The 24735-nt window shown below is 42.9% G+C and overlaps 1 protein-coding gene across 1 annotated transcript; it reads left to right on the top strand.

The window, feature by feature from the left end:
- The first annotated feature begins 10 nt into the window (after positions 1-10).
- On the top strand, positions 11-16617 carry nit1 (nitrilase 1). Its single transcript, XM_063186434.1, has 6 exons — positions 11-327; positions 7235-7471; positions 8038-8141; positions 9132-9268; positions 10660-10785; positions 15394-16617. The coding sequence occupies exons 1-6, from the start codon at positions 242-244 to the stop codon at positions 15658-15660; spliced, it is 957 nt and encodes a 318-aa protein (XP_063042504.1). The 5' UTR covers positions 11-241; the 3' UTR covers positions 15661-16617.
- Positions 16618-24735: the final 8118 nt, after the last annotated feature.

The following is a 24735-nucleotide window of genomic DNA, read 5'->3' as shown; positions in this document are numbered from 1 at the left end:
GGTGCCTTCACCGGTCGCCTGTCTGAAAATACATAAACACACTTTCTGCCAGTCAATGTAGGCGGATTCGTCTGTGGCGGTGCTGTCATCTGAACTGTCTAGTTCACATGTTCTCGTTCTGAATATTGTATTTGGCATCAAAATCAAACAACACAGCCTCTGAATTTCCGTAGAGGGGAATCAAACGTGCGAAGTGGTGCTTTGACCCTACTGGAGTTACTTGTTAACCTGCTGCTGCCTCATGGTTGGCAGTCTCGTTTTAAGAGCGAATCTTTCTACAATTTGCCGTTTCAGTCGAAGGACATCCAGCCTCATAAGCCAATGCAGGTAAGAGCATGGATTGTCTGAAATAAAGCTTTTGTAGGCTATAGAATAGCGCTCGTATCACGTCAAATGATGTTAGCAACAACAGCAAAGCTGGCTGACAGTCAGTAAGCTCCAAATAAAAAAGTTGTGAGCTCATTCTTAATAGAACGGTACAAAGTCGTAGCTCCTCTACATCTGACTTAGATATTCTACCAACAGCCTTCTTCAAATCCATCTTACATCTATATCACCATATGTACTTCAGATCATCAACACCTCACTACAAACAGGCATATTCCCAGGCTGTCTGAAAGAAGCAGTTGTGAAACCCCTACTGAAAAAGAACAACCTGGATGCACTGGTACTAAACAACTATAGGCCCATATCCAATCTACCATTCATGGGTAAAATAATAGAGAAAATTGTTTTTAACCAATTAACTGCTTTTCTAATGTCTAATAGCTATTTTGATAAGTTTCAATCAGGTTTCCGTGCCTACCACAGCACTGAAACAGCTCTTATTAAAGTTATGAATGACATAAGATTGAATTCTGATGCTGGCAAATCATCCGTCTTGGTGCTATTAGATTTAAGCGCAGCTTTCGATACAGTTAATCATTCTACTACATAGACTGGAACACTGGGTTGGCTTTACAGGCATAGTGATCAAGTGGAAAATCGTACCTACAACAAAGAAGTTTTTTTGTCGCCATTGGAAGACATACCTCATCACCGATGTCTCTGAATTGTGGGGTCCCCCAGGGCTCCATTCTGGGACCACTACTGTTCAATCTGTATGTTGCCACTGGGACACATTATCGAGAATAAATCCATAAATTACCATAGCTATGCGGATGATACCCAGCTCTACTTATCTATGTCCCCCAATGACTACTACACCCCCCTTGAATCACTCTATCATTGCATGGACCAAATTAACAAATGGATGTCTCACAATTTCCTCCAGCTGAACACAGATAAAACTGAAGTAATTCTATTTGGGAAAAGAGAGGAGAGACAAAAGATTGCTACTATCCTTGAAACGAAGGGACTGAAAGCAAGGGAAACAGTTCTTGGGGTCCTCATTGACAGTGACCTAAACTTCAACCGTCACATGAAAGCTATTACTAAGTCTGCATTTTATCACATAAAAAACGTCTCTAAATTTAGGGGCCTGATGTCTAAACATGATCTGGAGAAGTATGATGAAATCCAATGCACTCTTCGTCTTCATCAAAAAGCTTTTAATTAAATGTAGCTAGTTCATATTTTTAATGTTCAAATATTAACTAGCTACATTTAATTAAAAGCTTTTTAATGAAGACGAAGAGTGCCTTGGATTTCATCATACATCTCTAAGCTACGCCTAACCAAAGAGCACCTTCGCACTACAAAACAGAACGCCGAAGCCCTCTGACCTACGCCTTTGTTTAATGATCTGGAGAAGCTAATACAAACCCCAACTCCGATGAAGTTGGGACGTTTTGTAAAATGTAAGCTTAAATAAAAACAGAATACAATGATTTGCATACCTTCTAAAACCTGTTTTCAGTTGAATACACAACAAAGACAAGATATTTGATGTTCAAACTGATCACATTTATTTTGTTTTTTATATTTTTAATCATTTCTAATTATATTTCTCCAACACGTTCCAATGAAGTTGGGACGGAGGACAGTTTACCACTGTGTTACATCCCCTCTTCTTTTAAGAACACTCAATAAGCGTCTGGGAACTGAAGACTCTAATTGCTTTAGCTTTTCAGGTGGAATTCTTCCCCATTCTTCCTTGATGTACAATTTCAGCTGTTCAACTGTGTAGGGTCTCCTTTGGCGTATTCTTCTCTTCATTATGCGCCATACATTTTCAATAGGGGACAGATCTGAACTGCAGGCAGGCCATTCCAGTACCTGAACTCCTTTACTATGAAGCCACGCTTTTGTAACCCGAGCAGAATGGGGTCTGGCATTGTCCTGCTGAAAGATGCAAGGACATCCCCGAAAAAGCCGGTGTCTGGATGGCAACATGTGCTGCTCCAAAACTTCATTATACCTTACAGCATTGATATTACCTTCACAGAAGTGCAAGTTACCCATGCCTTTAGCACTAATACACCCCCATACCATCACAGATGCTGGCTTTTGAACTTTGCGTTGATAGCAGTCTGGATGGTCTTTCTCCTCTTTTGTCCGGAGAACACGACGGCCTTGGTTTCCCAGAACAATCTGAAATGAAGACTTATCAGACCATAGCACACTTTTCCACGTTGTATTTCTCCATTTCAAGTGAGCTCGGGCACAGAGAAGGCGTCTGCACTTCTGGAGGTTATTGATAAATGGCTTTCACTTGGCATGGTACCAGTTCAGCTGGCATTTGGTGATGTAGCGACGAACTGTGTTAACTGACAGTGTTTTTTTGAAGCAATCCTGAGCCCACCTGGCAATATCTTTCACACACTGATGTCTGTTTTTGATGCAGTGGACCCTGAGTGATCGAAGGTCCCGGGCATCCAGGATTGGCTTTCGTCCTTGCCGCTTACATGTGGAGATTTCACCAGATTCTCTGTATCTTTTGATGATATTATGAACCGTGGATGGTGAAATACTTAAATTCTTTGCAATTGCACGCTGAGAAACGTTGTTCTGAAACATCTGGACTATTTTCTCACGGAGTTCTTCACAAAGTGGTGTACCTCGCCCCATCTTTGCTGTGAACAACTGAGCATTTGGGGGAAGCTGTTTTTATACCTAATCATGACACTCACCTGTTCCCAATTAACCTGAGTACCTGTGGAATCTTCCAAACAGGTGTTCTTTGAGCATTTTTCCCATTTCCCCAGTCTTTTGTTGTCCCTGTCCCAACTTCATTGGAACGTGTTGGAGAAATATAATTAGATTTGATTAAAAATATAAAAAACAAAATAAATGTGATCAGTTTGAACATCAAATATCTTGTCGTTGTTGTGTATTCAACTGAAAGCAGGTTTTAGAAGGTATGCAAATCATTGTATTCTGTTTTTATTTACATTTTACAAAACATCCCAACTTCATCGGAGTTGGTAGCCTAGCGCAGCCAATTTGCGGTCGCTAGGGGCGTCTAGATTTCTAGGCTACGGAGTTGGGGTTTGTACATGCCTTCATTTCTAGTAAAGTTGATTACTGTAACAGTCTTTTTACTGGCCTCCCCAATAAGACCATTAAACAGCTTCAACTTGTACAAAATGCAGCTGCAAGGGTTCTTACAAAGACAAGGAAGTTCGACCACACTACTCCAATTTTAAGATCGCTGCATTGGCTCCCAGTAAGCTACAGAATTGATTTTAAGGCAATGCTACTTATGTTTAAATCATTAAATGGAATGGGACCCACATATCTACTGGATATGTTTCAGCTGTATGCACCAACCAGGTCACTAAGGTCAACGGAGAAGAATTTGCTGGTGATTCCAAAAGTCAAAACAAAGTGTGGAGAGGCAGCCTTTAGCTTCTATGCTTCAAAGCTTTGGAACCAGCTTCCAGATGACGTAAAAAATGCACCCACTATTGATAGCTTTAAATCTAGACTCAAGACAAAGCTGTTCTCAGATGCTTTCCCCTATCTTAAATTACATATCATTCTTTTTTATTATTATTATTTTTATTTTTATGTTTATTTAATTTGTTTTATTTTATTTTATTATTATTTTTAACTTATGTTTTATCTTAATGTTTTAAATGTTTTTTGACTCTAATTCATTTCCTTCTTTCTTCCCTGTTTCCTTTCATTTACATTTGCTAACTTTGTGAAGCACATTGAGTTGCACCTGTGTATGAAATGCGCTATATAAATAAACTTGCCTTGCCTTGCCTTACTAAATGGCCATATCGTGTGTCGCAGTAGCATGAGAATTCAAGAAGTAGGATGAGCATCAGAGTTGTTACAATAAAACCAGAACAATGTTATCATACAACACACAAATGGAGTGAACTGTATTCAGTATGAATCATGCCGCTGAGTTGCAAATGGACATAGACTTGCCAACATGCAGTGTGTAAAGAATTATGAGAATTTTCCACCTGTCGTAGCTTAGTTTAAACACTAGGTGGAGACAAATCACAGCTTTTCACCTCAAATGGGATAATGCATGATAGAGTTGAATAACTAGTCATTGATTATCTGTCAATACCACAGTCTTCTTATTTTTAGTGTGTGTGCGCGCGTGGGATTTGGCCTTCACTGCCTTTGAGACCTTTGAACATTTAATACTACACAGATATCAACTGGTGCAAACGTGTTAAAAAAAAATTACACGCCAAAAAGATGTCAATAAAATTCTGATCTGTAATGGGATGCTTTTTGTAAGGAGGGGAGGCCCTTGTAATCCGTGGCGTGCACAGACATTTTGGGAGGCAGGAGCTAGAGTGCGGGCGGGTGGTCTAATTGAATCTCAATGTGTCCTTATCCTCCACCCACCTCTGGCCGTCTTGTGTCACCTGCTGCTGATAAATAGGTAGGCTCTGGTCTTGGGACTTGCCGTGGCACACTGCGGGGAGCACTCATACCATAAGCTTACCAGGCGGTAGTAGGCCTACATGGGGACATGTGTTTGGTTCGACCTGGGTCATTCATTTCCCAGCCCTACCCCATCTCTCTCACCCCATTACTTTCCTGTCACATGGTAACATTGCTATCATGATAAAGGCGGGAACACCTCGGTTACACTAATCGAAAACAGTAGTCGATCTTTACATGTAATGGGATGGTGGTGCTGTATAGGCCTACATTAAATTGCTATTTGTACAGGGGAGGATGTACCGGTATACCGAATCACCAGTCTGGAAGGATTTTATGCACGTCCTCTCGCTCTCAAAAATATTGGGCAGGGCTGGACTGGCAATCTGGTATACATTACATTACACTAAGCTGACACTTTTTTTTAATCCACAGTGATTTACAGGGTATTGGTCACAGTCCCTGGAGCAGTGTGCGGCCTTGCTCAAGGGCACCTCAGTCATGCAGTGAGATGGTGGGATTTGAACCTGCAGCTGTCTGATCTAAAGCCCATCTCCTTAACCGCTAAGCCTTGGCTGTCCCACACAGGGTTGACAGTACTCAGGGGCTGATGCTGTTGGGTGTTTGTTTGTTTTGCTTATTTTTTAGATACAGGCCTACCGTCCACATGTGGTGGCCCATTGGTACATAGGCAATGGACTGAGCCAATCGTAATATCGTAGGAAAGCAGGTGGGGCTGAGTGAGGGGCTGGTGTTATAGGCAAAAACAAGTGGAAGTGTTTAGTAAAGACACGGGGGGCATTTCTCAAAACCTAGTGCGCACACTTCCAAGTGTATCAAGCCTAATTAGTCACGCCCAGTGATTGGATACTCTTTGGTGAACTCTATGGAGTATCCAATCTCTGGGTGTGACTAATAAAGAGTATCCAATCACTGGGCGTGACTAATTAGGCTTGATACACTTGGAAGTGTGCGCACTAGGTTTTGAGAAGCGCCCAGGGTGTTTGAGTACATGGAGCTAATTAATGCTCGTTATAATATCAATACAGGATGTCCGTGTCCTCCACCCACCTCATAGCTGCCCATGGCCCTGTTCTGAAGCCCAGGTATTTAGCATTCAGAGAACAAAAGCTTCATATTTTCTGGGGACCTTGTCAAGGTGGAAGATGTTTGTTGTCAAGGTGACCGACCGCCTTAACCAGGGAAGCTGACAGGGGACGAGGACAAAGGGGTCTGTTGGCCCAGGCCCAGGGACAAATGAACTGTATGTATTAAGAGGAGGGCCTTTCAGATGATTTTTTCCTGGCCCTGGCAAAAGCTGTCAGCGCCCCTTAACGCCCTTAACGATGACGGGGGACGACTACAAAGGGGTCTGTTTTCCCAGGCCCAGGGACAACTGAATAGGCTCCCTCCCCATTACATTGTACGTATTTATTAAGAGGGGGGGCCTTTCAGATGATTTTGTCCTAGGCCTGGCAAAGCTGTCAGCGGCCGTTGCCTTAATGCTCTGGGAAACCCCGACGAGTGGAAGTGGTAATAATGAGACAGGTCATCTGAGTCAACAGAGCTAATTAATTCTCATTATAATTTCCACTACAATGTGTTCCATTCAGGATGTCCTACTCCACCCACCCCATAGCTGCCATGTGCCAGATGACCTTATTCCTAACCCTAGATGACCTTTAACTGTCTGTAAACTACTGTAACTATCTGTATACTTTGTATACTTTGTACTTTTATTTTATACGTACATACACACTTGTAACGAACCTCTTAAGACTTGACATGGTCTTGACAGGAGAGGTAAAAAAATGGTGAAAGCCTTTTGGCCCGTGCCACCAAAGGCCTTCAGAGCACCTAAAGCAGCATCATTCCCCAACTCAAGCTAGCCCTAAATAACATTAATTTCATAGAATGAAATCTTCATATATTCTGGGGGCCTGGTCAAGGTGGAGGCTGTTTGTTGTCAAGGTGACCGCCCTGACGAGTGGAAGTGGTAGCAATTAGATAGAGATACAGATCTATTTAAAGGTGCACTGTATAGGATGGTGGCCAGAGTAGGTATCGCAACTAATGCTCCTCATTGAAACTGCTGCCTATTGCCAAATTCAAGCTTTTTAAGACTGTTAGCTAAAAGTAAATAAAAACATATAGACTAATATTTACTAGTATGACCGAAGTGTAGTACGTTTTGTAGCTAAAAATATCTATTCCTGGAAATTCGGAAATGACGGACAATGGAGAAGATCCCCCTTTACATGAATGAAAAGTGCAATCTTCCCAGTCATAATGAATACTTAGAATTTGATGGTGGTGATAAGTATTCGTGAAGAATGTATTTGTGAATGGACAGCATGAATTCTGTAAAGAAACTGCTAAAATTAGTACACGGTGCACCTTTTACCTCTAATTACAATTTCCAATGTGTTCCATTCAGGATGTCCTCCACCTCCACCCACCCCGTGGCTGCCTTGTGCCAGATGACCTGCACCGCGGACAAGGCGGCGAACTTGGCGTTGGGGTCACGGCTGGTGGAGGAGGCAGGGGCGGCGGGGGCCAGCATGGTCTTCCTCCCAGAGGGCTTTGACTACATCGGCTCCAGCGTGAAGCAGACCCTGGAGCTGTCTGAGACGCTCGCGGGAGAGACCGTCACGCGCTACTCTGAGCTTGCCAGGTGACACTGTTGTTGTTGTTTTAGTTTAACCCCTTAGCGCAGAGCCTGTTATAACCCTACTGTCACCGAAATTGTAATGGCTATGTCTTAATAAGTCACTTAAGGCTCTCTGTAATGTCATAGTAGCAATGTCATTATGATGTAGTTGAGTAGTTTCAGCAAATAGTGAATAGGCCCGCCGGCGACCCCATCTATAGTAAGAGGCTACCTACCTCATAACAACAGTGCTATGACATTCCCATGGGTCTGAAGCATGGCTATGAATTAACTTTTTTCATCATTAGCCAATTTGGCAAGTAGATCTTACTTGACACACATACACTCACTATTAGTGAAAGTGACTAGTAAGTTTTCTTTTCTACCCGCGGCATATTGAATTTTCACCAGCATTTGGCTGGTGTTCATTTAGAGCCCTGGTCTTAAATAACAGATTACGACATGGTGATTACCATTTTGATGAGAGTAATGTGATAACAGGCCCTTCATGAAAGGGTTAAGAAAGTACATGCTTCAGTGTTGCTTCAATGTCTGAAGTGCCTCTGTTTGCCTGTGTGTGTGTGTGAAAGGAAGCTAGGAGTATGGCTGTCCCTGGGTGGATTCCACGAGCAAGGGGAGAGCTGGGCGAGCACACAGCGCATCTACAACAGTCACATCATCATCAACGCTCAAGGTAGTAGAGTAGAGCAGAGTACAGTTCATTCATTTATCCTGAAGGAAATGAAAGTGTCTTGCAGCATACACCTTATATTCATTGCAAGCCAATGCAAGATGCTGTACGCATAATATTCATTGCAAGACATGTAACACATGTACATCGCGTACAGACAATGTATATTTTCAGATGGCTCAAACATACACATACACAGACATAAGTAGATAACAAATGAAATAATATAAAAAAATACAAAAACTCCAGTACAACAAGGTTTAAACTAAGGTGTCCTGATAAGTTGCCTAGAAGTAGTCCAGTGATGTAAAGTGGCCGTAAAGCATGCACACATACCATATAATATGTTCTAGCACATGGTGTTCATCTGCATGTAGAGGCATGATCATGATTTAGGCACATGCACAGCACACAGACACACACCCACACTCACCATGAGCAATCCCTTGTGGGAATCAGTTGGAAGGTGAAAAGTATAATATATAGTATAGTATATAAAATTATTTGTGGTGTTGTCTATGTAAAGCATTTCCTCTGCTTCCTCTATTTATTGTGTTATTGTATTGTATGAGTCCTCGATTGTAAGTCGCTTTGGTTAAAAAGCGTCTGCCAAATGCACTGCAATGTAATGTGATAGTAATGATGATTGTTATAATAGATCTTCCATCTACAGATGACACTGTTAGTGTCTACAGTTTACAGTAGGTGTGCGTAGTGCCCTGATGTGTATACGTCAGTGGTGCAGTGTGTTTATTGTCCGCTAGTTACACGGGTGTGGCATTGCTAGCATTGGAGCTCTTACTGGCTTTCCGGTTGTGCAGTGGAGTCCACAGACTTCAATGCCGACCATTAACTGGAGCAAGCCATGGAACTAGCTGACCGGAAATTCTGTTAACGCACGCAATGATACGAAATGGGCAGGACTTTATAAGGTGGAGAAGTACTGTACTTAATGCTATCTCTACTATATGTGTATTTGTGGACCGTCCACAGGTGAGATTGTGAGTGTGTACAGGAAGGGGCACCTCTTTGACGTGGAGCTGGTGGAGAAAGGTGTGTCCCTGAAGGAGAGCGCCTTCACCATCCCCGGCCCCGCCCTGGTGCCTCCCGTCCAGACTCCTATCGGCAAGGTCAGTAGCTTCTCAAACTGTGGTCCAGAGATCCCTGAGGGTCTGCCGTGCATTGCTAGGGGGGTCTGTGAAAAAGTTTCTCACAAAAGTGCAGTAACTACATATTTAGTCAAAATTCAGTGTGGACTGAAAATGGCTTGCTTCACACCTACTTTATCTTGTGACAAAGCTGTAGGCCTATGGTCCAAATGTGTCCCGTTTTAGAGATATTACAATATCAAATTTGCATCAACTACAATATCCAACCTGATACCAGTACTTTGAAAGCCTTCTTGTCTGTTTCAATGTTACTGTACTTACTGCACTTTCCATTTGTAGGGAAAACAGGGAGACGCTCACAGGCCAGGTTGAAGAGGTTCCCCTGACATTTAGCTACAGTAGTCCAGTTGTTGTCATTTCATTTACTTAATGAGAAGAGTTACCTCGCGATGCATGATGCATGCCATTTAAACTATAGTTTACCAGTCTGGTAGAGTAACCTTGTACCTACAGAACTCAGTTTTGCAGAATGTAATTCAATTGGCATGAAAGCGTCAGGAAAGTTTATTGTAATTATATGTAGTGTAATGAATCAAATTCAGCTCAAGTAAGAATTCAAGTCCCTTAAACGATCAACCAGCTTTGCGCTCACTGAAAAGCTCATGTGTTATACTTTTATTGACCGTTAAATTGAGTAAAACAATAAACAAACCAGTCTTTCTGTGTTTCGATTGGTCACTTTAAAGCTCTAACATGAGTGAGTGTTCCTAAACCCAAATCAATGAAATACCTCTGCATCAAATTCCAGGCTTTGTATTCCCCATCCCCCACTCAGCTCTAACAGGGGTGGTGGTTTGGAAAAAGCAGCTTTTCTCATCGTGTGTGTGTGTGTGTGTGTGTGTGTGTGTGTGTGTGTGTGTGTGTGTGTGTGTGTGTGTGTGTGTGTGTGTGTGTGTGTGTGTGTGTGTGTGTGTGTGTGTGTGTGTGTGTGTGTGTGTGTGTGTGTGTGTGTGTGTGTGTGTGTGTGTGGTTGTGTGTGTGTGTGTGTGTGTGTGTGTGAACGCGGTCTTGAATGCATTACTTCAGTCCTCTAGTCATACAGCTATTGTGCCATCCAGTTGTGTAATTTAAATTACATTAATTACAATTAATAAATAATAATTATTTGCAGCTATAATTTTGCTTGTAATGTGTTTTCTTTGTCATACATTTGATGATCATAACATAATCAAAGGGTTAGAAGTTCAACTCCCGTACCAGTAAGTAAGACACATAACCCCACATTGCTCCAGGGACTGTGACAAATACCCTATAGCTAAGTCGCTTTGGATGAAAGTGTCAGTATGTAATGTGTCTACATACTCATCCCCAGCCCCTTTCTCCTCTCTCCCTTCTCCTCTCTCCATGCACAGGTGGGGCTGGCTGTGTGCTACGATCTACGCTTTCCTGAGCACTCATTGGCCCTTCAGCGGCACGGGGCCGATATTCTGACCTATCCCTCTGCTTTCACCGTAGCAACTGGCACTGCCCACTGGGAGGTAAGAGAGAGCACCGAGTTCTGTCGGAAATGGTGAACATGCCAAGACCCTTCATGGCAAGCTGGTTCCTGGAACAAAGATTGCACGAGAGCGGGACCACTAATCCGTCTTATGCACAGTGAGTGCAGAGGCGCACTGTGCAACACTGATGGCCCATGCACGGTCATGCAGGGTCAACATTTTCCCTAAATGGGCCGAGGGAGTTCTAGACACCGTGTCTCTACTAAACATGGAATGTCCATAGCTCATACAAATCAAGCTATACATCTAGGATTCTGTCATGACCCATCAAGGTAGACCACCAGCTCTTGGCACAATGGTGACACAAGAGGGGGCTAGTAATTCCTCTTTGTACAGTGAGGTCTATGGCAGGACCATGGAGTGTAAAAGCATTATTTTCATGCGCTATTGGCATGCTACATGTATGTATGTAGTACCTTTTGGAGAGGACGTATAGTGCAGCCTTCTTAAGTATTGTTTGAGGGGCTTTTCAAGCCTTTGTTTGCTTTTTTATGATACAGGAATAGTGGAGGAGAGACAGTAAGTGAGTTGGGAGAGAGACGGGGGAATGGCCGTCGAGGGACAGGGACTGGGAATCGAACCTGGGTCGGCTGCTTAGCAGACGAGTGCCATTAGCGCCACGGTAGGGCCATAGTGCAGTCTTTTGTCTTGTTTTCCATTGACTTTATAGTTTGATCAGTACTCCAAAAAGAACAAAAGTGTTCAGAGTGAATGTTGCTCCTATTTATATGGACATGTTAGACACAGTGTTATGTTCTCAAACATCCCCTGCCCATTTCATGTTATAAGACACCTTTTATAAGCTTGTTGTTACCAGAATGACAATGACCAAGTCGTAATTTATTACCAAAGACTCTGTATCATGTCGTATCAGTGAAGTACTATGAATTTTCAGCCAATGGTGAAGCATTCCACTTGCAGAACTTGTGCAGATTAACAGGAAAATATAGGGATGGGATGACGCTGGTGAAAGTGAACTTTAATTCAGGTGTGCACAAATTCTATATTTTTAATGTATGATATGAGCCACTACAGGCAAGCACCTCAACGCACGCCCAACCATGCAGCCTGGAAACAGATCCCCACTTTGAACTACCATGTAGACACCTACCAGGTATTTGTACTAAGTACCTAACAAGTACCATAATGGATTTTTGGTCCTGGCCAATCATTAACACAATGATGCGTCTATTTGCACAAATTAGGCCTGATCTTAACTTTGCTCCATTAGTCTTTTACAGTATGCTGCCCTGAGGTATTGTGGCATAATCTAGTAGTAGTTCATACACCGCGCTCTTCCGTGTGGTGCGTCTCCAGTTGAATAACTTTGAAGGTGAAAAAGTGGATCGCACTCGGGTTCTTCTTTTCTTCTTTTTAATTTTTTTATTTACATAGCAGCAGAAGTGTAGACAAACGTTTCGGCTGTTGCCTTCGTCAGTGTCTCATCTTACTAAGCTACTTCCTGAGTTTTATCTAGGCGTCTCCTTAGCTCACCTGTTGCTGATTGGGGATGACGCAGTGCGCGCTCCAAAGCATCAGGCCTGAAAGCCGTTCATTAATTGGAGCGCCCATCGCGCCACCCTGGATCAGCACAAATAAGTCTACAAAAACAATAGAGATGTATTTTTAACAATTAGCAACATGCGAACAAAAAGCCATAAATATACATATGGTTAAGTCAACAAGGCTAAATCTCATAACACATAAAAAACAGAAGCAGGCACCGGAAAGAACATGAAAAAACTTGGAAAATCTAGAGGGGCATTAGAGGAAAGGTGATAAATCAAAGTCTTCGTTCATGCCCCCTGGCGACATGGATTGGAGACAATGTATCCAAAATGCCTCTCTCTTGAGAAGCATTCTGTCTACATTGCGCCCTCTCCGAGGTGTTTGAATTTGTTCAATCCCTATACATGTCAAGTCTCCAAGGGTATGATTATGTTCAATAAAATGTCTTGCGACCGGGGACGTTATGTCTCCCCGTCGTATGGCGGATTTATGCTCACTAAGTCTTGTATTGTGGCATAATCTACCATTTGGTTGTATTGCAGCATAACAAGCATACATGCGTGAAAAAAGGGATTTTTGCAGGACCTTGGACCGTTTATGCTCTCCGCGGATTACACATTACACAACGATCAGAGCCAGCTGAACAAGTTGTTAATTTCTCACTTGAGGCATTGCATGTTGAGGCACTACTTGCATCCTTTTTTTGAACTTGCTGAATGGGAACTCATTTGGGAACTACAGAGTAGAGTAGGAAAAGCGGAATTTAATAGATATATGAATTGTTAATGTAGGTGAATTTGTTCAGACATACACATTGCAAAATGTACTACAGAACAGTTATAAAGCATGTTTCTGTCCTGTGAAACTGAAGCACATTCATTTGCATTCCTTATACTGGATAATCTGCTATGAGGATTATGATTATTAATTATTTTCATAGCTAGGGTAAGAAGTGCGTAACCGGCGTTAAGCTCCTACGTTCTCCCGTATGTCAGGAGCAGTTGCATGCTGTACATAGTTGTTATAATGGCTAGTAATGGCAGTAGTAGGAGAAGTGTGCATGGTAGTAGTAGTGGTGTGCATTGGCACTGCCCTCATGATTCGATTCGATTACGATTCGGGAGGTAGCGATTTGATAGCCTGGTCCTGACCAAACCATTATACTATCATTTCATTTCGTATTCATGGTCTGGCATTTGTTTGCTCTGAAGCGATTGTAGGAAGCAGGAAGTTTGCACTCAGTTATGGTTTGAAATTATTGGACACCTCTCACCCAATCGTTGGCAGTTACTCAACAACAACATAGCGCAGACCAATGGCTCTGGCGCAGATGTGTACGTCATTGTCACGAGCGTCCTCCCCCTTTCGCCCCCACGTGGGGGGCGTATTCGCTTATTGGCTGTTTTCTGGGGGGGCGTTGCGATCTAAATTCTACTGCTCCAAGCACGGCGAGAACAGAGAAGCACGGAGAAGCACGGCCAGACTACAGTAGTGGAGCCAATCCTTTGGCGGAAGTACGTAGGATGGCTTGCGAGGCTAGCGATTTGATTCAATTCAATTCAATTCTACAATGCATTGCAATGCATTACATTTCTACTGAAAGCAAAGCAAATGTTTCATCAGTCATGATGAGGCAATACAAGTAGTCAGACACTGAGCAACATTTTATTGACTGTTTTCTGTATCAGTCTTGCAGTTTTCAATGCTCTGAAGTGCTTTTATTTCATTTAACATTCATTTGTTCCCGAAATATCCACGGAAGTAATTGAAACTTAGAAAAGTGGCCGCATCGATTATGGAACTTGCCGCATTGAATTGAATTGTCCATGCCCTGCACTGCATTGTATTGCCGAATCGATTATTGTTGACACCACTAAGTGGTATTAGTAGTAGCAGCCTGTGTTGACCTCCTGTCTTCTGGAAGTAGGGGTTATATTAGTATGCCGCTGGCCTAGGGGCACCAGGGACCTGTGTTCCAGTGCGACCTGCAACCATTTTTCCACTCCTTCCCCATCTGCTTCTAATATCCTGTCCCTCCCTCACTATCCTATCCTAAATAAAGGCATAAAAGACCCAAAAATATCTTGAACATTTTAAATGCTTTATATTATTCTTAATTTATTGTATACGTACGTTAACAAAAATGCAGTCCCAGGTGAAAAAGTGGTTCAATTTAGTACAATAAAAGCACGACTGAAGTGTACTTAGCATGTTAAAAGCGCACTCACACTTTTTGTGCGCAGAAAAAGTATGTTTACAATATGCTTATTTAAAGTGTACTTAAAATTAGATGTAATTAAGTTGCTCTCAAAGAAAGTACACTTTGCGAACCATACATAAAGTGCACTTAGAAGATGTTTGGCTAAAGTGTATTTAGAGGAATATACTAATAGTGTTCTAATAGTGAACTTACTAAAAGTGTATTTTTTAATAACATATTGCAATTGCACTTTTTTTAAATGCACTTTGATATACTTCACCCAAGTGACTTCGAAGTGTGATTTTCTATAGTGCGCTTTAAAGTAAATCACTTTAACATATTGGAAGTATACTTTTTCTAAGTGCACCATGATTATGCTTCATCCAAATATATTCAAAGTGTGCTTACACAAAGTGCATTTACCCATCATGCATCATCATGCATGTACCATCATGCAATGCACTTCTTGGAGCTAAATTTCTCAAACAGAAATCCATTTACCTCTAAGGAATATCTTTGGTTTGCATGAAAATATTACTCATTGTTATATTCTCCATTTATTGTAGGAGTTTTAACATTTTAAAGTGGTACACAAAAAATGGCCATGTTCCCACCGTCATTATGATGGTCACGTATATGTTCTGGTATGTATAGACTCAAACTTCCCATGATATCATGGTGAGAGGTAAGTTGGAACTAGTTGTTCAAACAAAGAATCAAGGGTCATCATTCATGATCAATTCAAATGATCAACTACAGGGAGGTGGAACAAGAATGAAACTACATTAGTAATATGATGTAGTAGTGCCTATGTGTGAACCTCCTTTCTCTCTCTCTGTCTCTCTCTCTCTCTCTCTCTCTCTCTCCTCCTCCGGTAGGTTCTCCTGCGAGCCAGGGCGGTAGAGACCCAGAGCTTCCTGTTTGCGGCGGCCCAGGTGGGCGCCCACCACCCCAAGCGCTCGTCCTACGGGCACGCCCTGGCCGTGGACCCCTGGGGCACGGTGCTGGCGGACCTGGGCGCCTCGGAGCCGGGCCTGGCCCTGGTGCCCGTGGACCTGCAGAAGCTACGGGACACGCGGAGGGACATGCCCGTCCAGCAGCACCGCAGGGAGACCCAGTACTACCGGAGTCTGGACACGGACTGATGGAGAACGCAGAGACGCTCTAGGTGTATTAAAGGAAGTGTATGTAATTTTCAAAATTAACGGACTAATGGGGAACACAGGGAGACAGAATACTGAGGATATAAATAATAATCAATATGTATCGATGAATCAATCATACGGCCGACGATCGAATCGTATCGTATCGCGGGGCATTCTTAAGTATTGAAAATAATCGAATCGCTGCCTTAAGAGATTGATATCTAATGGTATCGTCATGGAGACTGTGATAAATTTTACTCCCCAATACTGCCGGAGCCTGGACACGGACTGATGGAGAACGCAGAGACGATCTAGGTGTATTAAAGGAAGTGTATGTAAGTTTAGTCGTTTATTTTCAAAATTTCGGCTTCCCATTCATGCAATTGATATTCGTTTAGTAATAAACTGATATTAACTGTTCACAACGTCATAATGAACACTTAAAAATTGATGGGGGTGGTGAAATATACAGTACATGAAAAACTTAACATTTGTGAATGGGCAGCAAAAATACTATGAGGAATAAACTGCTAAAAATGACATACCCTACCTTTTAATTAGCCTGATTATCATCGACTTTCAAATCTCTTCGAGATGCTGAAGCTGTTGCGTCACTAGGAGGGCACGGCCTGGATACCTTTTAATGTGCCTGGATACAGGCTGATAACAAACACACAGATGCATGTGTATTTTAATTAATTGCAAGGCAGATTAATGGACAATGAATGCTGATGTTCTGTTGAAATGGGCGGCTTGCTTTGTCGAAATGAGCTATCAGTAGCTTGTAACCTGTGACCCCGAAAGCCCAGTGATTTTCCATACTTGGTACTGATGGAGAATAAGCACTGCACTATAATATGCCGCCCAGTAATTACTTTAACCTTTTAATTATGCAGTCAGAAGGCCATGTGTACTGACGCAGTTGAGTCAGGGAAAGATTTTTTTTGAAAGGCTGCTGGGGGGCGGGGGGTTGGGGGGGTTTATGCACCGTTGATGACTGACCACTGATTATTTGTCATGAATCTTATAGAATAGCCCCATGCCGTTGTTTTAATTAGATAATGTGACAATAAGACTCCTCTAGTTGGGAGAAATCAAATGCTTGTAAATAAATACAGTGGACGGTCTGTTGTAGACTGTATACTGTACCAAATGTTGTTGACCAGCAGTGTTCTGCTTCTAGTTGATTGATGCAACTAATTGATGCCTCTGGGTAGAAATTTAGGAACGGTAATCATATTTCTACTCCTCTATTGCGTGTGTGTGTGTGTGTGTGTGTGTGTGTGTGTGTGTGTGTGTGTGTGTGTGTGTGTGTGTGTGTGTGTGTGTGTGTGTGTGTGTGTGTGTGTGTGTGTGCCTGCGCGCATGCACTTGTGTGCGGATGTCATGACTTTAGCCTGCTGTATATGGTAGCCTTTGTGTGTGTGTGTAAAGGTTGTCATGTAAAGTTGCAATAATTCATTAAAATAAAAGTGCAATAAAACAAATGTTGTGCCTGTCTCATGGAGTTTGTACATAACACATTTCCTTTTAAAATGTTTTAATCAATGGTGAACATTTAAATGGATCATTCTCAAAATATGGTATCAACAGGTGCAAGGTGTATATTTTTCCATCTTCCAGTAGCATCTTTCTCAATTTATGTTCACTCTTTAATTTGGGTCAAATAAATCCGTCTCTTTTTTTGGCCAAATAGAAAAACTGTACCACTGATGATGAGGGTTTATGAAATCATCCTTTAGATGTTCCCGACAAAAATAGATGACGCCGTCCCTTGAATAATGATCAGACGGTGCAATGATAAACACTTTTTAAACACTGCCGTTCTCCTCTGCCATCCTATTTGTCGGCGGGGGGTTGGGGGGTGGGCACGATACCGGAAGTAAACGTCATTGACATGGCTCGATGATATTGAGGAGAAAAAAATACAGCACCGGAGGAGAATGTCAGATGTTTATTGTGCGATGTTTTCCCTTTCAACAAGAGAAGGATGATTTTTACATTTCTGGGGGGACTAGAGGCATTTCCGAGGTAGGTAATGACCAATATCGTCTCTGTGTGTTTCCAAAGGTGATGGTTTAGCACCAAGGCCAGCTGCTCTGTGGAGCTAGCGCTACTGTACGTGCAAGCATTCATGATATTCGGCATAGATTATGGGGCTTGCTGTTTCTAGACTAGCCGCGCCATGTCTTTTGACACAAATGACACATTAGTTAGGCCATAGCATGCGAAACGATGTGTCATTGTGCTAACTCTGTTGCTGAGATGTGCTGTGCCAAATGTACAAAACGATTTGCAATCGATATATTCCCTAATTCCCACCACAGTGAACTGCACTGGGCCCAGCTATCCAGAAATGGGACCAGACATCAACTCATATGCTAACAGTTTAAATATAGTGGTTACTTTGGGTTAGCAGCAGCTTTGGTCTTGCAACAGTATCTATCTGTCCTGTTACATTGTTTTGATGTATTTGATACACTTGTATCAGACATAAAGGGGGCGGAGGCGTTTTTGCCTTTGAAAAGAAGAAGTGCCGCGTAATGTACCTGCATGTCATGGTGAGCGATTTACGAAGCTACTTTTATATCTCAATAGTTAAATTTCAACACAGGCTTCTTCCATTACAACGATGGATACAAACGAACGTGTGTTTTATGCATTCCCGGTGATCTCTAATGTACCGCATAGTTCTCAATCTGAATTGCTTTGGAATAATTAGGCTACTGAATGCGGCCAGTGTGCGCACAAACGAGCGCCGTGGTTGTAGTTCGAGTTTAACGGCCGTTTGGGCACAACACACTTGATGAATGAGTGTTCTGCATGTTCGGCTGAGACTCGTGTATTTGCATGCAAGTCATGGTTGAGGGCAGAACTAGAAGAAGAATATACGGCCTCATTTTGGTCTGGCGCTGCAAAGCGAGACAGGCCTCTAAAGGAGAGGAGAGACGTGCCCGTCTCACGCAAAAAAAACCCTCCTGCGTTGCTTTGTTGTTTTGGTTTTGGAACAACTTTGTGGTATGGAGTATTGTTCGTGGATGAAGAGGATTTGATTGTGAGACATTCTTTATTCTAGGTCGTTGCCAGCGCGGCGCAATGTCGCTTGGGCTTAGAGATTACTTATTTATTTGCTCGTGCGTCTTCATTTATTTAACCAGAGATATATCGTTTGATGACTGCTCGTAGCGAATGTGGCCCAACGCTGTGACCAAAATTCATAGAAACAGCGACAGCGCCACTCCCACAGGAGAGGAGGGGGATACATCAGTTTTTTAACTTGGTCAGAACTTCGTGTTCCGGATGGAACCATTTCGGCATCTTCCATGGTTGTCTCAGACTTTTCCCCCTCTGCAGTTATCTAACTGCGCTTCTTTTCAATGCAAAGACAAGACACCCCGTGACCTATATACCACAGCTCTCCTATGTGACATACTGAAGTTCAATATATGGCATTGTAGTCTGCGAACTTATGTGCGCAATGTTGGCAATGGCAACAAACAACAGCCATCACCAACGAGAGTGCAAGGAACACTGAACAGTCTGTTTCTGTTCTGGGTTAGAACGGTCTGTTTTGTTCAGATGATACCATAGAGGTAAATAAGATGCTTGGAATGATTCCTTTCTGCCATAAGGAGTCTTAAAGAAACGTCCTCTATCGAAAACACTATTTCAGTCATTATCACTGATCAGAGGTAATGACAGAGTGCCCACCCATATAGTCAACTGTAATGGATCTGCAGTAGATTGTCAGTTTGATCCTACTAGAAAAGAGCTGAACAACCCCTGACCCGGTATCAACACTAATGTCAGGTAATAGGTAAGACGGCAATGTCACTGTGCCTGTTTGTGAAGAATCTGATGAAGACAATGGGCGAAACGTTATCTTTGCCATGGAATATATATTTTTTAAAAACAAAGAAAAAGGGATTTTATGTGTGCAGGCTCCTCACTCCAGACTTGAGTGTTCTGAGCTGACATACCCTAGTCCATGTTAGGGCAGTCGTAATAAGGGCAGAGGGACAAAGGGAACAAAATGATCAGAGTGACCCTCAATAGGGGTCCCCAGGGGTCTGGAATTTTGGTAATCGGTAAAGGTAGCAGGTACTACCTCTTCTGCCCTTATGGTTAGGAGAAGTCATGATTTGGGCAACAGAGGTAAGTAACCTACCTCAGCCTAATGAAGTATAGGGGTGGGCGTGGGGAGTGGGGTCTATATCTATTTAGGGTCGGGGGTTATATTTTTATTTAGATAGTGACGGTGACAGGAAACGGTTGGGAGAGAGAGATGGTGGAGGACAAGGAAATGGCCTCTGGCCGGAATCGAACCCGGGCATAACAGTAGTCTACGATTCCTTAGCCATCGGAGCCATGGGCAAGGCTAGGCTCTGGATTGGAATTTTTATAGTAGGACCCGACCCCATGTGATCAGCTTGTGCTTAGGGCTCAGGATGCGGTGGTGTGTTGCTATGCCTCCGCTCTGGGTAGTGATGTAAACTGCTGACTGGAATACCCCCTAACTTCCCCTCATCTGACCATACTGGCTACAGGCAGAGTTGCCAGATGAGGTTGATGATTTCCATCTCAAAAAATGCTCAAAACCCGCCAGGCAGCACTAAATTCCAATCAATTTGAACTAAATTCTATTGATTTCTATGGCCATAAATCTGCAGGAAAACCTGCCCAAGTGCCATTTTTACCCACAGGTGGTCATCTTAAGCAGCCCAATTGGGCGGGGAAACCGCCCAATCTGGCAAAACCGGCTACAGGGCATCCTGACCTTGTGACTGGCAGTGGAGGCCAGCATCATCAGACCAGAGGGAACTGACAGAGATGGGGGGTGGGGGTGCGATGGACTGTGAACGTTGGTTGACTTTGGGGTGGATTCCAAAGTACGGACTCCCGGCCTCCCTTGCTTACTTGCCTCCTCGTGGCCTTGTGATGTCGTCACCGACAACAGCGTTGTATTTCAATATCTCGCAAAAGCTCAATTCTAATGTCATTTTAGCATTTGCAAACGGGATGGTGAGTGAAGAATAGTCACTCAAAAATTGTTGTGGCTAGGCTGACAGCAGGGAAACTGAATTGTTTTCTCCACGGAGACAGGGCGTCAGCGAAACGCGAGGCCACAAGCACAAGCACAAGCCGAGGAGGGAGTCCGCATATTGGAATCCACCCCATATTGGCTACGCCACAGGGCAGCCTGACCTTGTGACTGGTGGTGATGGCCAGCCTCATCAGACCAGAGGGAACTGGGGGAGAGATGGGGGGTGGGATTGGGGGGGGGTTGGCTGAACGTTGGTTGACTTAATCATAGTGGTGGTATTAGGTGATGACACACAGGGCAACTTTCAACAGTCCAAATAAAATCTTGTAATATTGTTGCCCACTATGTTTTCCCTGTGCATCATGACCTTCAATGAGATAAACAGTCCAAACTAATCAATCATTAATCGTACTGTATAGTGTCGTTGCCCAGACATATTGGTAAACAAAGGTGCCCTCTGTGTCCTCATCACCTTAAGAGTTTATGGGAGCATTCACTAATTGCAAATCAAAGTGTCTTCAGAATCTGGGTTGTGTAAATTGCAATGGGGGAAAATGTGAAGAGAGTGAACAGTAGTCTGTGTTGCAGACCGAGACCGACGTTTCTGAATCTGACCCAGGCTTACATATTAATTCAAGGAATGTGAATAATCGGGATAAGTTTTGGAGTTGAACAAGTTTGCTCAACAACAAAAACAGTCAAATCAGTTTCTGTCTGGGGGGGGGTCACCACAAGGACAAGTAACCTCAGAAACAAAAAAGAAAAAAACCCTGCAAAATCATCACTAAGCAACAGTCTCCTAGACGACAATTCCATGACAACCAAAAGAGGGAAACGCTTGGTGCCACGTTGGAACCTGGTGCAACACCAACTTAATTTGCAGAGTTAGCACTTACCCAGTATACTTTGATGTGGTCTTGTGGGGGTGGTTTGGGGTGGTTTAAGGTTGATTTAAAAATGGTTGGAGGAGGCTGCATTTTCAAATGACAAAATTCAAAAGTCCAAAAGTCCTTACCTCAGATTCCCACCTCAAGATTAAGGGAGAAAGCATCATTTGAGTTTGACAGCCATAACGCCAAGTGATTGCTTGAAATAATAATTAAAAGTAGGGATGCACTGTTTTAAAAAATATATATTATCAACGTTGGATATCGGCCAAATTTTTCAAAACAACAAATAATGCAAACTGATTTTTAAAATCTCCTCTTTTATTCTCAAAACATGTACACCTACATCTTCAGTTCAAACCCACCATGTAAGGTTAATATTATAAGGGGGTCGAAATTGTGTGTCCCCAAACTCTGAATGTGTAAATTCTCACCCACACACAAGCCACACATGGGCATGAAATGTCTCGTCTGCTGTTGTTAAGCTTAAGTGCGTTTCACCCTTTTTCTAACCGCCCATGCCGGTGTGTGTGTGAGCAAAGGCCATGTAATTAAATAGGGTCTGCTTGTAAGTAGACAGGCTGGCTGTGTCCGGATTGAAATCTGATTTTCCCGTGTTTTGAAACCCAGTCCAACCCAGCATAGTGAAGTGCAGTCCAGGGGTTGACTAACTCTCACTGACTGAGACTCATGCTCTCATGATCTCTTTCCATCTGTCTTCCCATCTCCCCAGAGATCCCCCCCCCCCCATCTCTCTCTCTCTCTTTCTTTCTCTCTCTCTCTCTCTCTCTCTCTCTCTCTATCTCTCTCTCTCTCTTTCTTTCTCTCTCTCTCTCGCACACGTGCTCTCTTACTCACTCAGTCCCTGTAACCCTGTCCAGCCCAACATAGCGAAGGGCAGACACGGGCTGACTGAGAAATGCTTTCATTCCCTCTTCTGTCTACCTTTTTATCCATCTGTCCATCTCTCCATTCCCTAGCACTTTCTTTCCATCTCCCCATCACTCCCCATCACTCCCCATCTCTCCCTAACTCTCTCTCTCTCTCTCTCTCTCTCTCTCTCTCTCTCTCTCTCTCTCTCTCTCTCTCTCTCTCTCTCTCTCTCTCTCTCTCTCTCTCTGTCACTACCACCACCCCCACCAGAGTAGTTTGTTCGATAATAAAACAGGCATAGTGCCCATTAATGCCATTAGCTGGCTGTTTTCAACTAGTATCATTGAGTTGTTGCCCTTAGTGGTGCCTCAAAATGACTCTCAAATGGTTCTCTGACTAGGTTTTTTATAAAGGTCTGTGTATGTTGTATTTCATCTCTGCTCAAGGCCATGTCAGCCATGGATGACGTGAGATTCGTAGACTGCAGCCTTTTGACTTCCCAGACCAACTCCAGCTGAATGGTCCCCCACTCCATCAAAGGGTCCCCACTCAACCCTCTCAAATGTATCTGTTAATAATATATGTGATGGTTAATACACCCAATAGATGGAGCGCTAGACTGCGACCCTTAACCCTTAACAATTCCATAGGCCTGGCGCATACTGTATTTCTAGAGATTTTGTTCAGTCTGAACATGGACTCTCAACAAATGATGCCAAAAACAGGTGAAGGTTGGTGCTTTGTTAACAGATTTTGTGTGAAAAAATATACAAAGTACAGATATAACATTTTGGATATGATTTATATGGCCATATTAGTGAACACAGATTTTTTTTTAGAGAATGATGCGATGATTCCACCTGGAAAGACACCTAACATTTGAGCCTTGGCTGCCCCAATCACATCAAGCACACACGTGTGTGTTTTTTGATCCCAGACTCTTTGTCTCCCACTCTCTCTTCACCCACTCTCCTCAACCGCCTTGCCTCACTGTTGCCATGGTGAGATCAGCAAATGATGTGTACTACTGTAGAGCTTGCCTGAAATACCCTGGATCGCCTTTAAAAAACACACACACATAGGTTGCATGCACGTGTGCATGCAGGTAGACCTGAACGAGAATTACGGTCAATAATCTGAAGCAACAGGCAAGTACCTGTGCTGTATGATTTTTAAGCACTTTACTGTGTGGAATTAAAAGTACACCTGTATACACACACACACGCGCGCGCGCACACTTTCACATCCTACGAACGGTATCTAGTTTTTAAATGTGGATGTGCCGGCCAACAGCTTGTGAGGCTTAGTGATTCCTCTCAGTGAACCAACGCTTTTATCTGATTCAATCTGAATTCCTTCAATTTCCAATTTCTTAGCAGAGAAGAAGATAACATTTATGGGGCTGTTCCTGGTAGTACTTCCATCTCAATTTCCAGCCCACTCTGTCGTAGAAGAAGATTAAGATGAGGATGAAGATAATGTTTATAGGATCGTCCCGGCCAGTCTAGACAGAAGTCTCGATCGGCCTCCTGATAGCCACATTATAAAGAGAAGGGTAAAAAAGTAACATCTAGTCCCATATTCAAACTCAGCAACAGGCTGTTTTACTGTATTTCTCTGATTAAGAAGTCTGCACACTTTGAAATTCTTTTTTTGTAGTCTTGTGTGACTTACGTTTCCACCGCTGAAGTCTTCTTCAGATTCTCAAGCTGGTCGAAACACAATGAAAAGATAAAAAAACACTATTTGAGGCACTCCTTACTAAAGTTTAAAAAGCCTTTATTAAATACTGGCTACATGCCTACGCGTTTCGACCCATTGTCTTCATCTGCCCTGATGAAGACAATGGGTCGAAACGCGTAGGCATGTAGCCAGTATTTAATAAAGGCTTTTTAAACTTTAGTAAGGAGTGCCTCAAATAGTGTTTTTTTTATCTTTTCATTGAAGTTTGGACGCCCAAGTTCTTTTTGATGAGCACCCTTTTTTACTAACTGGATACAGGACCCAGTGAAGCATTCCCTTTTTTTCTTTTTTGTGGCTGGTCGAAACACAATTCTGCTATGGAATGCCACAAAACAAAAGCAATGTAGTTCAAGTGTACTGACCTCTCACTCAGAAATCCTGATTCAGCCTTTGTCCTGCACCTCAACCAGAAATGGTCCTCAGTAGACAGAACTATTTTCTTACATTTTTTGGGGACTTTCGATGCCTTTATTTAGGACAAGGCAGTGAGAGAGTGTGACCGGAAATGAGTGGGAGAGACCGAGGGGA

This window comes from Engraulis encrasicolus, chromosome 21, assembly GCF_034702125.1.
Source record: "Engraulis encrasicolus isolate BLACKSEA-1 chromosome 21, IST_EnEncr_1.0, whole genome shotgun sequence".
NCBI lineage: Eukaryota > Metazoa > Chordata > Actinopteri > Clupeiformes > Engraulidae > Engraulis > Engraulis encrasicolus.
This window is presented reverse-complemented; position numbering and strand designations above follow the sequence as displayed.